The sequence below is a fragment of the Typopeltis vanoorti genome, chromosome 8 (genome assembly GCF_054136105.1).
Source record: "Typopeltis vanoorti isolate ZY-2024b chromosome 8, IOZ_Tvanoo_1.0, whole genome shotgun sequence".
NCBI lineage: Eukaryota > Metazoa > Arthropoda > Arachnida > Uropygi > Thelyphonidae > Typopeltis > Typopeltis vanoorti.
This window is the reverse complement of record NC_143556.1, coordinates 79,409,226-79,423,611: the sequence shown is the minus strand read 5'-3', so window position 1 is coordinate 79,423,611 and position 14,386 is coordinate 79,409,226. Positions and strand designations below refer to the sequence as shown.

Below are 14,386 nucleotides of genomic sequence, written 5' to 3'. Positions count from 1 at the left end.
GCTCAACTCACACAATGTTTGTGTGAGTTGGGCCTGCCAGTAATGAGCAGTTCTGTCGGAACAATAAACAATACGCTGTCGTGAATGTGTTAAAACTAAGAAATATATAGTGAATGTTATGATAGTTTCGGATGTTATGGAATTTGATTGAAGAGAATTAGCACTGCAACTCAACAATTGTCGGCTGCCTTTGTCTTTGGGTCATACAATCTTTTGCCAATACCACACCAATCATATACACGTCTTTGTAGCTGCTCTCTCGTGTAAAACAAAATTCAACTTGTATGTATTGTAACAATTTAAAAAAAAAAAAAAAAAAGGTTGAATAATTTATAAGCGTATATTATCACCTGTAAATCGCTGACGTGCCACAGGTTCGCCATCTATGTCCTATACACTTCCCTTATGATACATATCAGAAATATATATACATATATTTTTTTTTTGTATCTTACTTTTTACCAACTCTAATGACCAAATAGAAAATTTTTTAAAGCCACTTCAGGCCTTCAAATAAACAGGACAGTGGTCTTGTTAGGCAACAAAATTCATCTGCCACCTAAAGACAATCACAAACATCCCTGCCCATGGTAAGATCCACACAGTATGTTGGTCCAACCAGGACCACCTGGCTGTAGATTTGAATCAGCATTGTGATGGACAAATTGTAATGGATAAAAATTAACATCCCGTCATGGTTTCATGTCCTCAATGGCAGTCAACAGATGTTGGCAGATTGTTTTAAAGTAACTTAAATCTTAGGTTAATTAATGCAACTTTGCTTCTTGAAGTTTGTAGGCGAGTCTTCATTGCTGATGTCAACTCCAAAAACAACTCTCAGACAATTTGCTAAGTACTGTATTTACTCGAATATAACTTGCCCTTATATCTCGAACCCATGATTTTACTTTATGATAATAGAAATAAAAAAGTTCCGCATATTTTGCACACTTTTTATACACACGAAAAAAGTTTAAAACTTTAAAAAACAGACGGTGAATGTTGTTATGGCAGTTTCAGACAGTTTGGAATTCGGTTGAAGAGAATCAGCATTTCAACTCAACAATCGTTGGCTTGCCTTTGTTGTTGAGGGACATGATCTTTTGTTGGCAAGCCATACCCATTTTCAGTATTTAAATCATGGTAATTTTATGATTCCAAAATGATAAAAGGACAAGAAATAATGAAACTATTTTAATATAATTACAGAAGCATCGTCACTAAAGATTCAAACATATCATGTGATGAAGGTGAGACTCCAATCGCACAAATAACAATGATTAAAATTTAGATGCATTCATTTTATAAATAATCTGAGCAATTATAAATTATGATGAGTACTGAGAATTTAATTATAAACATCAATTTAATTTTTTCTTGAAAAAATTTAGTTTCTGAAAATCCCTGCATATATTCTCACAGCACGATTTTTTAGCTTTGATTTTTGGAGAAAAAAAGTGCGATTTATATTCGAGTAAATACGGTATTTTTTCCTCCTTATGAAACATGTCTAGTGCACTATCTGCTAATCCTAACATACGATAATGACAGGCAAATGCATTTTTTACTTTGCATGATGGACAGGAGGAATTGTTAACAATCTAACAATAACAGGCTGAGTTGCAGTCAAAGATTAAGTTTGTCCTTAAGACAAATGAAGGTGGCTACTTTGGTTTAAAAGTTTATGAAAATTACATTTACCATATTGACTATGTTTTTCCAGATATAGAAAATGCAATATTATAATAAAAATGTTTCTGTCGTAGAAAGCAGACTTCTGTGGCAAAGTAAAACAATAGTATTAATGACACCGTACAACTTATAAGATTTTTCTGGTGTGTGTGTGTTTCTATAAACAGAAGAAGACAGTGGACCACTTATGAGACATGCTAATGCCTGGGGAAAGTAGTTTTCTTTTTCTACAGTGTATATCTATTTCTGAATGTTGGCTATACAAATTCATCTATATTTTTTGTATATAATATTTATATATTCATCATCATACGTATCAAGGATTTAGGCCTAGCATGGCCTGTTTCGGCCTTAGAAGTCATCGTTGAATTGTTTAAGAGGACGTCCTGGTTTTCTTTTTCCTAATGGCTTGTACTTTAAGGCTTGTTTTGGTAATCTTTCTGTTTTCATTCTTTGAACGTGTTCCATCCATTTGTTTATATTTTTTAAATTTTTTCTATTACTGGTTCTTGGTTTAATTCTTTCATAATATCTTCGTTTCTTTTGTGATCAAATAGGGTATACTTTGTAGTTTTTCTCATAAACTTCATTTCTGCTGTTGTTAATCTTTGTCTTTTTGTTTTATTGTCCAGATTTCACTTCCATACATTAAGACTGGTAAGGCTAATGTATTGTATACTTTTAGCCTGGTTTGTTTTTGAACTAGGTTTAGTTTAAATATAGAGTTAATTACACCTGTTATTTTTAAATATTTTGCAATTTTGTATATAATATTTATATATTACATACAAAAAATGTCTGGAGAGGGGATTAAAATTTTGTAACACTACATTTCAATTAAATTCATATGCTGGGTACATCAAGTTTATTTTATGATTTCAAATCTCAGTAATATGAGAACAGATTTCATTCTCAAAAATATATTGAAATAAACCTTATCACTTGTAAAAATTACTTGTTGGAATTAAGCCTAAACATTTAAATACAGAATTAACATACATAGTATAAGAGTAAAACATCAAATATTGGAATGAAACACTAGTTCCTTCCTTAAAATGAAGTTTCTCCTGCTTCTGGCTAAAGGTGTATTTTTGCACTGAAAATATAGTACTCACCTTTTCTGTAGGACTCCATTTTGAGTAAAGGAGGGGTTTCCACTGTTCTTTTTCCCTTTTTAAGGCTTGATCCAACATCTTCATCACCCGTACTCCAAACATTTTGGAATTCATTGGATAAATATAAGGCAGTGCTTCCTAATATCCTATAAACCTCCTTGCCTCCCACCTAGATGAAATATATCAACCATCAGAAGAAACAAGCAATCTGACAGGTTCATCAGTCATACACTTTCTAGGAGAAAAAAAAAGTGGATAACATTGAACCTCCAACACATATAGAAGAAAACTACTTGCAATCACTTCTCAATCTGTGATAATAATAGGAAAGCAAAGTACTGAATTATATATGGCATGTAAAATGTACAAGAAAAATATTTCACATTTAAAATTAGAATAATTGGTTAAACTGAGTTTCAATTCAACAAAAATGCATTTTGATATTTCCTGAAGAATATGCTTTCCATATTTAATAACCATATTGCAAATTTAGTATGATTTCTAAGTATTTTTTTTATATGGAAAGTTTAGTTTCTTATGCTAACATGCATAAGAAACTAAAAAATAACTATGATGAAAAACCAGCTACAAAATAGAATGACTGAGGGTCACACAATCTCTACCATAAAAACCATGTAAGTGAAGCTTAAGATACTAATAAAAAAATTGATGCACATACACTAATCACAACTTACAGTGCTATGTTGTGACCTTGTACTCAAATTATTGTACAAGTTTAGTAAATTATGCTTTATTTAATATTAACACTATTACACTGAACAAAATATGCACATTTTGTTCAGATGACAAGAATGCATATTATTGATATTGATGAATTATGTTTACAATTCATCACGCTTCCATTGTAAACATAAGTCTTTACAGGCATCTGAATATGGTAGAATAAATGCAATAAAGAAAAGAAGCCATATTAACTGAATCCAAAAGATCTGGACAAGTCCACATATTGAAGGCCAAGTCACTATCGGACTACTTGTATATAGAGGCTCATGACTTCACATCAATTGCCTTAGTATCCTATAATGTAAAGCACACATTCTTTCGGTATGTATAATGCTAAGCATTATGGAAAGGGCCACTACTCAGACCTCCCTCTATTCAACCTTTATTGAGGTCTTATCAGTGAAAGTGGTCTCATCATGAAGATACTTCACATACAAACTTTGTTTGCTTACACTTGGATAAAGGATTAAACCAAGAATATGATTTCTTAGTATCTTTAATTTACATATAACGAGGTAGTAATCTAGATAAAATTTTCACTCTTAAATTCTGCAAAAAAATTTCACCATTCTACTTAATATCCTTCTATTTCAGTAATCCTTCAACAACAGACATCAAAACTAATTGCTAATCTGCTATGATAAGTTTGCACATGAAACATCTTAACAGCTAGGCAACATACAGAGGCTAATTACTTCATCAGCTGCCCTAGTACCCTATGATGCAAAGCACACTTTGGTGTGAGTCATTACAGTTGCCGAGGTGTGAAGATACTTCACATGCAAACTGTTTGCTTACACTTGTAGAAAGGATTAAACAAGAATATAATTTCTTCATCATCAAATTCCTGACATATATCCCCAGGAGGGGGGGGGGGATGTACAGGATCTTATGATATTACTAAATGGTTAAGATTTTGGAAAATTGATAAGAACTCAGAGAATTCAGCAGATGAGGCAATATTTATAGAGGCCTGTATGGGTTTGTTAAGGAAAACTTGTTTAAGTAATGTGCCTGCCTTTTACAACAGTGGATGAAGGTAGGGAATACACCATCAGTTTTTTGGATTTTGCAAAGGCATTTGACAAGGTGCCACATGAGAAATTGGCACATTAAAGTTGCAACATGAGTTTGGATATCAAGTTAGTGCACTGGAATGACTTTCTGATAGTAGCATATGGTGGAGTAGTATCACAAAGTAGGAGGGTCACAAGTGGGATTTCATATGGTCCAGTACTGGGACCATTACTGTTCAATCTTTGTCAGTGATATTGTCACTGGAATACTGGGAGATATTTAGTTGTTTGCAGATGATGTAAGGCTTGTTAATAAAAGTGCTGATGTTTTAGCTCTTTAAGAGGATTTCAATAAGCTGGAAAGTAAGCAAATGAATGAGGATATCAGTGTAATATAGCTAAATATAAGGTTCTGATATTTGGTACCCATACAGATTGATGCTTCATACTCACAAGGGAAGATGTAGTGGAAGCAAGAGATCCTGGGGCGATTGTAAATAGAAATTTGAAGTTCAAAAGATATATTGCAAAGGTTTGCTCAGAATTGCTGCAATACTGAGGAGCCAATTTACTGACTATGAGAAATAAAAGGATGGTGGTTCCACTGTATAAAGCCCTGATCAAACTACATCTGGATTTCTGTGCTCAGATCTGGTTGCTGAGAATTGAAGGTAATGAAATAACCTTGGAGAAGGTGCAGAGGCAGAGAATGAAATGATATGAAGACTGTACCATGTTGGTTATGAGGATAGACTGAAAAAAATGGAAATCAGAGTTTGGTTGATTGAGACAATTAAACCGTTGAAAAGTTATTAATGAATTGACTCAGACTTTTCATATGATAAAATAAGAGAAAGGAACAAGGCCAAGGGGGGGGGGGGGGCATCCCTGGATGTTGCAAGTTTTCTTCTATTTTTTACATGGAGAATATTGGAGCGTGGAATGCATTGCCTGAGAGAGTGGTTAAAGTGCAAACAGCAGATGAGCTTAAGGAGTGGTATGATAGACTGAAAGGCAGGAATAATAATACCCAAACTGACAGACAAGAACAATCTCTTATGGGGATAAGTTTAACCTGTAACCTTTCTTGAAATAAAGATTCTTTGGGTGCAGAAAAAAAAGCATTAACCTCTGAAAACCTATTAATCTTACACAAAACACCAAAAGGCACACAACAATAATACTTATAGCATATCCACAATATGGACCCTTACCAATTCCTGAAAAATCTATAGATTAAATGCTAGTTTTTTCTTGATATTTTATTCAGAGTACTTATGTTCTAGAGATGAAACAACTTCATGTTTGGGATCACAATAATTCATATGAGGCCTTGATCAGGCCTCATATGGAAAGGGGAGGGGAAGTAGAACAGGAAGCCAACCCTGGAAACTGTATAAGGAGGGTGTAAGCAGAGGAGTGAGGAAAAGGTTCTTTACATGGAGAGTGGCTGGTGAGTGTAATGCACTGCTTGAGTGTGTTGTGTTTATAGACACAATCAGTTTAAGGCATGGTTGGATGAACTTTTTATGTGATAGTGTGTACCTTCCATGATGAGTTTGACTATGGAGGTCAGATGTTAATAATAATAATAATGATTTTAACTTCCATGCTTTTGTCTTCTAAGTTAATTGATTGACTAGCTTACACTGGTTGGGAGATTGCTTGTTGAGTCTTCAAAACATTAATTAGGCTAAATTTATAACATCATACAAGAACAAAAATTAGCAATATAAAGTATATAAACTAAATGTTACATAGGTGAGATCTCAGAATAAAATATCTGAAGAGCACAAGTAAAAAAAAGACAACTCTTAGAGAATAGTATATGAAATGCAATTTAATTTGCTGAAGATCGTGCCATACAGCGCTTCAGTAAATTAGAATTGCTGTAATTACTAAACAGTCCTTAACATAATAAAATGTACAATGAAAGTATAAGAAAAATTCTCTCCAAATCTTAGAGATGAGCACATAAACAAAAATGAGATACTAGCAGTTTAAAGAGTTTCTTCCTAAGTTGACATAATCCTAACAAAATAAAGGCACTATTGGAGGGAGGGCTACATTGAAAGATGCACTGTCTGCTACTCCTGACATACCATAATGACAAGCAAATGCATTTATTTCAAACTGAAGTTTAATGGCTATGGCACTAAGTTCTAATTGTATTATCCAGATGCTTTGCTTGTAGGATGGCTAAGAAGTATTTTACAGGAAAATATTTTTGAGCCGGATATGGTAAAATGGATATCTTATTTTGTATGCAGAATTTCTATAGAGCAGGACAAGAGATGCAAATTACAATACAATCTTTTAAATGAATGTCAATAATCAGGAACTCAATCATTTGGTGTATAAAATAGCCCAGTCTGCCTAATGCTTACTAGCTCTCCATAACAGAAAATTATTAGTATGTTGAGGAACATCTTTGCGATGTAAAAATTTCCGAATGTGCAAACAGAATTTTTAGCTATATTCCATTACAACCATACTGACATGTTACTTATATGTATGAACTTCTACTTTAAATTAGATGCAGTAATATATGAAATCTTAGAGAAAAATTACTTTAGTACTCATTAATCCTCCCATCAAAAAAGTATCCAATTTATTCCATCACAGCTCTTCCTCCCCACCCCTCATCCTTAGCGAAGCAAACCATGCAAGTGTATTAATGGTCATTTTCTCTGAGAATTGCTATTGGTTTGCATCATTGCATGAAGGTTGCAGCAAGGTTTCTAGTACTCCCTGTCAGAATGCGATAGCCTGGTTGTTTCAGTAGATAGCATCCCCACTCTCAATCAACAGGCTAAGGGTCTGAATCTGCATTGTGGGTATGGATAGTCAGTGTCTTTAGGTGGTAGATGAATTTCAAAGAGATTACCATCCTGCTTATTGGAGACCTCAAGCAGTTTTGAAAAAGTGTTATCTGGTTTCCAGACTCCTGGAATTATTTAATCTTTAGCCAACCCAAAGTATTAGTGTGCTTTATAATCTTTCATGTCTGAAATTCATATTAAAAAAAAAAAAAAAAAACTTGCATTATATAAAAACATAAATATGTAATAACACTAAAATAATACTTTGGTATATGTGTCTAAATAATGACATATACTAAATGCACAAAATGTTTTATTACGTATTTATAATTAAGATATTATAGAAATAAATTTTATTTAAGATTATGCTAAAATTATATTACATATTTTAAGTTAGATATTCATTTCATGATTTGATGCCAGAGGCAGTTATACTTTCCTTTTAATATGTTAGACAATGCTCTACCTCAGGTAAGCAACTTGGCTTCATATAAATTTAATTAATGTTATGACAGCAGTTGATTCATCTCCATGGTATATAAAGTCAAGTGAATGTATTCTTTAGCCTATTTTTCTTAGGATGAAAAACTCATTGTGTTAGTCTCAGAGTTCTATGGTTTCAGCTCCATATGAGACCAACTAACTCACCTTCAGCTGAACATTTTATAAAGGTTCTTTGCATCTTATAAGTCTAAGGTGAGACTTGCGTCTTTCCAACCAAAGAGTATCACTATTTCCCAATAAAGACTTACATAAGATAATAATGAAACAAGCTGTTTTCAGAAGATTTTTCATATTTACTTTGGCATATTCATAAATATATTTGTTTATATTTATTTGTTTACATGTATTTATTTTGCAAGCAAATACTAGAGGAAAAGTGTTTAGCACTGCAAAGAAACATTTTCACCTGTGTCATTGCTTGTAATCTGATTTATAATTAGAATCATTCAATTCAACATGCAATTAAAAGTTGTCAAATTATTATCACCTCATTACTAAAAGAACTGAGATTACAATTAAGATAAAGTTTGTTAGGAGCTATAAAAAAAGGGATAAGCTTTCCAGCTTTGAAGAACTGCAAGGAGTATTTCAAAGATTGAAGAAATACCAAAAGAATACTAATTACTAATACTAAATCAGTATCAGTTAATTCAGCTTACACATAATTAAATTGAATCTTATAGCCTCTACATTGTGTACAAGCATTCCACAATAAAGGATTTATGTTATTAAGATGATTTAAATAGGCTGTCAGTATGGACAAAAGATAATGAGTATCAGTTTAATGTGGAGAAATGTAAAGTTATGCACTTGGGGAAAAGATTGCAAGCTGTGTACTATATTGATGGCACTATACTCGGAAATACATGAAGTTAAAATTTAGGCTGTCTTTGGTAGAGAGACAGTTAAAGTTTAGAGGACATGTTGCTAAGGTAGCCCATAAGATTACTTGGCTATTGAACACATTAACATGTAGACATAAGGAAGTTATTCCTCTTTATGCCTACATGTTAATGTAGACAAAAAGAGGAATAATTAAGACTTTGATATGAAATATTAAGGCCTTGATATGCCCACATCTGGATTATTGTGCTCAAGTCTGGTTCCCTGGGTTTCTTGGGATGAGGAAGCAGAGGATTCAGAGGCAACTGACCAAGATGGTGAGTGGCCTGTGGAATGTTCCCAATAAATAGGCTGTCATAATAAACAGAACTGTCATAATAGATTGAGGGTGTGTGTGGATTGCAGAAGCTGGTTGATAGGAGAAAAAAGAGGGGATATGATAGAAACATTTAAGTTGCTTAAAGGGTTTTAATAAGAATGATTCAGTAGAAATGTTTCAGCACTTGATTAGAGGGACACTAACAAGGGGTCATCCCTGGAAGTTGAATGAAAGGTGTGGTTAGCAGGGGTGTGAAGACTAGATTTTTTTTGCTTGGAGAGTTGTGAATGAGTGGAATGGGTTGCCAGAATTGGAGTTGTGAGTGCTTTGTCTGTTAATGAGTTCAAGGAGAGGTATGATAGATTGTGTGGATAAGTAGGGTCTCTCACGGCGAGTCTTTGGACTCCATGGAGGTGGCCATATAATTATAATAATAAAAAGACAAAATTCTGGCATTGATTAGAGGAATCCATGTATTGTGAGATGTTCCCTAACAAAGATATTGTTAATTCAAATCAAAGAAACTATGTCAGAAACTCCAATTGGTGGACTGAAATTCTGTTATGGCACAAACAAACTGCAGTAGGAATGATATCAGTGATAGCATAAGCAGGTAAAGTGTTGAAAAATTATGCTGCAGTAAGATAATTACAGTTATCAAAAATTTCATTAATATGTTCAAAAGGTTAGTCAGACAATCATCACTGCTTGGCCAAAAAAATCAGAAATCTTACCCCTTTTGCAAACTAATTCAAAATAAGTTACATAAATAAGATTACATTAGATGACTTCATCACTCTGAAACTTTAAATATAAGATGCATTGAAGGGAAAAAAAAATAATAAAAAAATTCCAAATTCCATGAGGAGGGAGTCTGAACTGATATGCAATGTAACTGACTTCCAGAGAGATAGAGAGATCTCACTGCTTAGTAACCAATAATCAGAGAACTATACCTGACATCATTTTCAGGAAGCATGTCAATTATTCACTATTAATATGGATTCCACTATCTTCTATCCTCAGTATATGTCCTAGCCAACATGCCATGGAGAGGATTACAGAAACTCGTGATCACTTTAAACATTTATAGTCTTACCAAGAAGCTAGCTATTTATTAGACTACCAATTTATAGTTGGCCTACTACTATTAGCAACTGGTTTGCTCATTTCTTCTATAGTCATTGCACTAGGTGCAATGGTGGATAGATTCCTCCTTTCAGCTTTTCCCAATAATACCAGAGTATCCAGAGCTCTATACTTTGACTCAAGCTTTTTTTGTCCAATACACAAAAAAGGGGAGAGGTTATTATATTCTAGACAGCATTTGAATCAAACTAAAAAATAAAGTTGTTATTGTCATCCAATCATTATTGCTGGATATGAATTATAGCAAATTACTCATATGAAATAATTTGTTCATTCTAAAAAATTTATTTGAATTGATAAAAGATGAATTAAAATTCATGTTGAAGTGACGGTATGCTTAATGGATGACTACTTTCAAGATAATGTACTTATTCACTGCACCAGACCAGGCTTTAATTTGAAGAATATGGTAAAACTCATTTCTGGGCAACCCAGTCCTAATGATCAACTCAACTGAACATTTGTGGATTGTGTAATGATGTCACAGAATTGCTTACTCTCACTGGTAAAGGGCCTAGAGACATCCCACAAAAACTTCTTTCAATTACCCTGAACATTACAGACAATACTTGAATAAGTATCATACTGAATTCAAGCTACCATTAAGATATGGTTTAAATGCAAAGTGCCATGTGCTCAGACTTGAAAAATGTAATGGGGTCAAATTAATTCAATTTACACTCTTTTGAACAATTATTTTATTCACTCAGAAGGAAGAAGGTTTACTTCATATTTCAGCTTCAAAAGGTCCCACATGATAATGAGGAAGGGTTCCTAATTTTCTGGCTGGATAGTGTAAATGCACAAAAATATTTGCAGTACCATGATGACTACTTCTTTCACTTAACTGCAAGAGAAAGAGAACCATGCTCATATTAAAGTGAAATTTGGCAACATCTACAATATTCATATTTACATATAGTCAATATAAATAACATCTATATATTCTCCAAATATCCTCACTGAGATATAAAAAGCAGAATTAAAAATTATCATTGAAATTTGAGTGATAACATTTGAATTTTCATTCTCAAAATAATAAACTACATCACTTTTGACACAGGCAAATGAAACAGAACACAATTTACACATATAGTAAAGTTGTCTCATGACCTTAGCTACTTCAGCTGTAAATCCAAACAATCAATCTTTTTCCATTCTTGAAGATGAACACTGAAAAACTATCCATGCATATGGCAACTGTGCACATACATGCACATGTAAACATATTTGTTTTTGAACTCTATAATCACCTATTTTTTTCCCCTTTTAATATCTAAGTAGAATTTCATGAGTTCTATGCTATAAGTTTGAGCAATGTCTTGATTTGCCAGCTAACTAGGCCAGTAATTTCGCTGTTCAACTATCAAATGTTACCCTAGGAAAAAATGCCAAATGAAATGTTTTTTTTAATATACAATATCATATATTAAAGTTAATTTTATTATTTTCCATAACAATGAGTAATTCTACAGGTTATAGATGGTTGTATATTTTAGTAAATTTTTTTTCTACTATTTATAATCTTCTACATTTACTGAATGGATTATCCCATGAGGAGTCTGCTGACTCCAAGGAGGGTTTGTAGTAATAATAATTCTGGGTTCTCAAGATAACCTACTTCAGGTCAGGTTATTCTTTAAAAGAGACTGACCAACAGCTTCTGAGGCTAAAACACCATTATAGGTCTAAATCCTTGAAATAACTGGAAATTATCTACTAGCCTTAAGAACAGAAAGAAAGGGGTTGCTGTTTTAACAAAAAAGTACTAAAGCCTCCATAGCACTATTGGTAACAACAAACTGTGGATAGAAAGACCAAGGTGAATCCCATATCTATGACAGGAGAAAATAAAAAAACCTTTCTAATGGGCTTTTAGCTGAAAGTGAATTAGCCTGTCGTATAAAGAAGTGGAAAGATGTCCACTCCATGGAAATTGACATAAAGGAAACTTAGCTGCAGCAAACCATTCAGCTTAATACACGTTAAAAGGAGAAGATTAGATAAGATTGCGACCAAGGAAAATGTCAACAGGGGAAGCCAAACATAATTTTGGTTTAGGAAGATATTACAAAAAACTATGAACGTGTTCTATTTTACTCACTCAAACATTAAGAGAAAACAGGTCAGTTTCTAGATTACTACTTCAAGTAACCATCCTTCCCTAAATAATGTCAACAACTGAGATGAGAAAAGTATTCAATTTTATCCTCAGAAAGCAGAGCCATAACTTGCACACTATATTTTATGCTTTTTCTGGTATTATACATAGATACCAAGAAATATTAAATACAATGAAATTATTATACCTCTCCTTAAATTCATTCACTGATAGTGAACTCATTCACCATTCTCTAAGCAAAAAATATAGCCTCATATCCCTGATAACCACACTCTTACTCAACTTCCAATGATAATCCTATCCTGTTACATATAGGAATATTTCCCCTACACCTATCCTATAAAACCTTTTTAGTAATTTATGCTTCTACCATTTTTCTTTTCCATCTAATAACCAGTTTTTGTAATCTAATCTTCAATCTATCCTCATGACATATTCCACAGGCCTGATATAATCCTAGGTCTCCTGCCTTCTGAATCCTCTCCCCCACCTCCACATTTCTCTAGAAACTGAGGTGACCAAATATGAGCACAGCAGTCCAAATGTGGACATATGAAACACTTGCAAATTGAGACAAACTTGTGTCCCTGCTGAAAGTAGGGACTGACAAAGTATGCTTTTCAGCATTCAGATGTTCTACTGTGATTTTGCATTTGGAATACGTTAAATTCCCTGTCTCATGATCTTTCCAGTTCCAAATGAATAACTTAAAACACATTGAACCAGTAATCATCATCCTTTACCAACAATGCCAGTTTATTCATGTCATTCTGAAGGATCTCTATATCATTTATTTACTATTGCCATCATATTATATCATCTCAAGTATCATTAATGTGTAAATTAAACAAATGATTCAAACTTGTTCTAAAAAAAGTAATAAATAAAACAAAAAAAATGTATTGGCACCATAATGAGCCATCCTCACATATAGATAAAAACTGCTAAGCGATTATGGACGATGGATTATATCAATGAGAAGGCTTTTGTGTATTACTATTATTACTTTTTTTTATTTATTTATTATCTACAGTCGTACCTAAATCCCATGTTATTACATTACTTTACTAGTTAAGAACATTATTTCTTGAAGAGAAAATTATTCAAAATGATATAATGATGCAATACACTAATATCAGACACTACCTTTTAAAAATAAAAATAAGTGAAATCAGGTTCTTCCAATTTTCATCTTTTATGCATGTTTCTTATCGTCATATCAAACCGTGAAAATAAATATTGGGTATATTTCTGAATATTGTAACAGATCTAAAAAATTGAAGTCTAAACATTCAAACGTTAATTAATGCTACCTCTGTACATAGTATTGAGTGCCTAAAAATTAGATAATATAAACTCCACAGAATTCTGTCAACAAATCGACATTTCCATCGTTTGCGCGTATACAGATATAATTACAAGTAAAATTCCACTGAGACGACATTTTAAAAGTTTATTATCCAGATACCCAAAGTACATGTACAACAGGCATCCCAGTTGTGTGCTTGTTCTATTTCTACTACTAACACAATTATGAATTTTGAATTTAAATTTCACTAAAGGACAGCCTACCTCAAACGGCTTTTGGATCTTCGATTCACTGTAATTGTGCATGCGTTATTGTGCTAGGAATACTCAAAGAAAACTAAAATATCACAGAAATAATATTAATTTTGTTCCCAAAATATGAAGAATGCCATTGTTTTTTTAGCATAAAAATCACCGAGATGTTACTGCCATATACTCTCGCCTTCAAAGAAATCAACACTACTAACGCTTTTCTATTAACTAGAAAGCAATCAAAGAGCTCTGGGCACGCCTATGTATAAACGTCAGAGAAGGTGATTGGTCAAAGAAATAACAGCTGACTCAAGCCTATCATATCTTTCCACAAGGTCATGTTTTGTTAGAACGGATGTTAATACGCAGTTGCTAAAGGTGAATATTTACATCTTATAGGAAAAGAGCTATATTTTGTTTACGATTTAATTATGGTTATCTAATATATTCTAGTGAACAGATATGATGTGGTAAAAATGAATTCACCACTTCATAGATCT

General features: G+C 32.9%; 1 protein-coding gene across 2 annotated transcripts in view; it reads right to left on the bottom strand.

Annotated features, from left to right (window-relative positions):
* Positions 1 to 14,091, bottom strand: part of LOC150104151 (cyclin-I-like) — a 71,189-nt gene extending 57,098 nt beyond the window's left edge. Inside the window, exons 1-3 of one of the 2 annotated variants that reach the window (XM_090397296.1) lie at positions 13,899 to 14,091; positions 10,931 to 11,051; positions 2,808 to 2,976 (exon numbers count right to left, since the gene is read on the bottom strand). In XM_090397296.1, coding sequence (XP_090253422.1) covers positions 2,808 to 2,921 — 114 coding nt within the window. In that variant the 5' untranslated portion in view covers positions 2,922 to 2,976; positions 10,931 to 11,051; positions 13,899 to 14,091. The remainder of the gene's footprint in view (positions 1 to 2,807; positions 2,977 to 10,930; positions 11,052 to 13,898) is intronic. The other variant, XM_090397295.1, reaches the window with a different exon arrangement.
* Between the last annotated feature and the right edge of the window lie 295 nt (positions 14,092 to 14,386).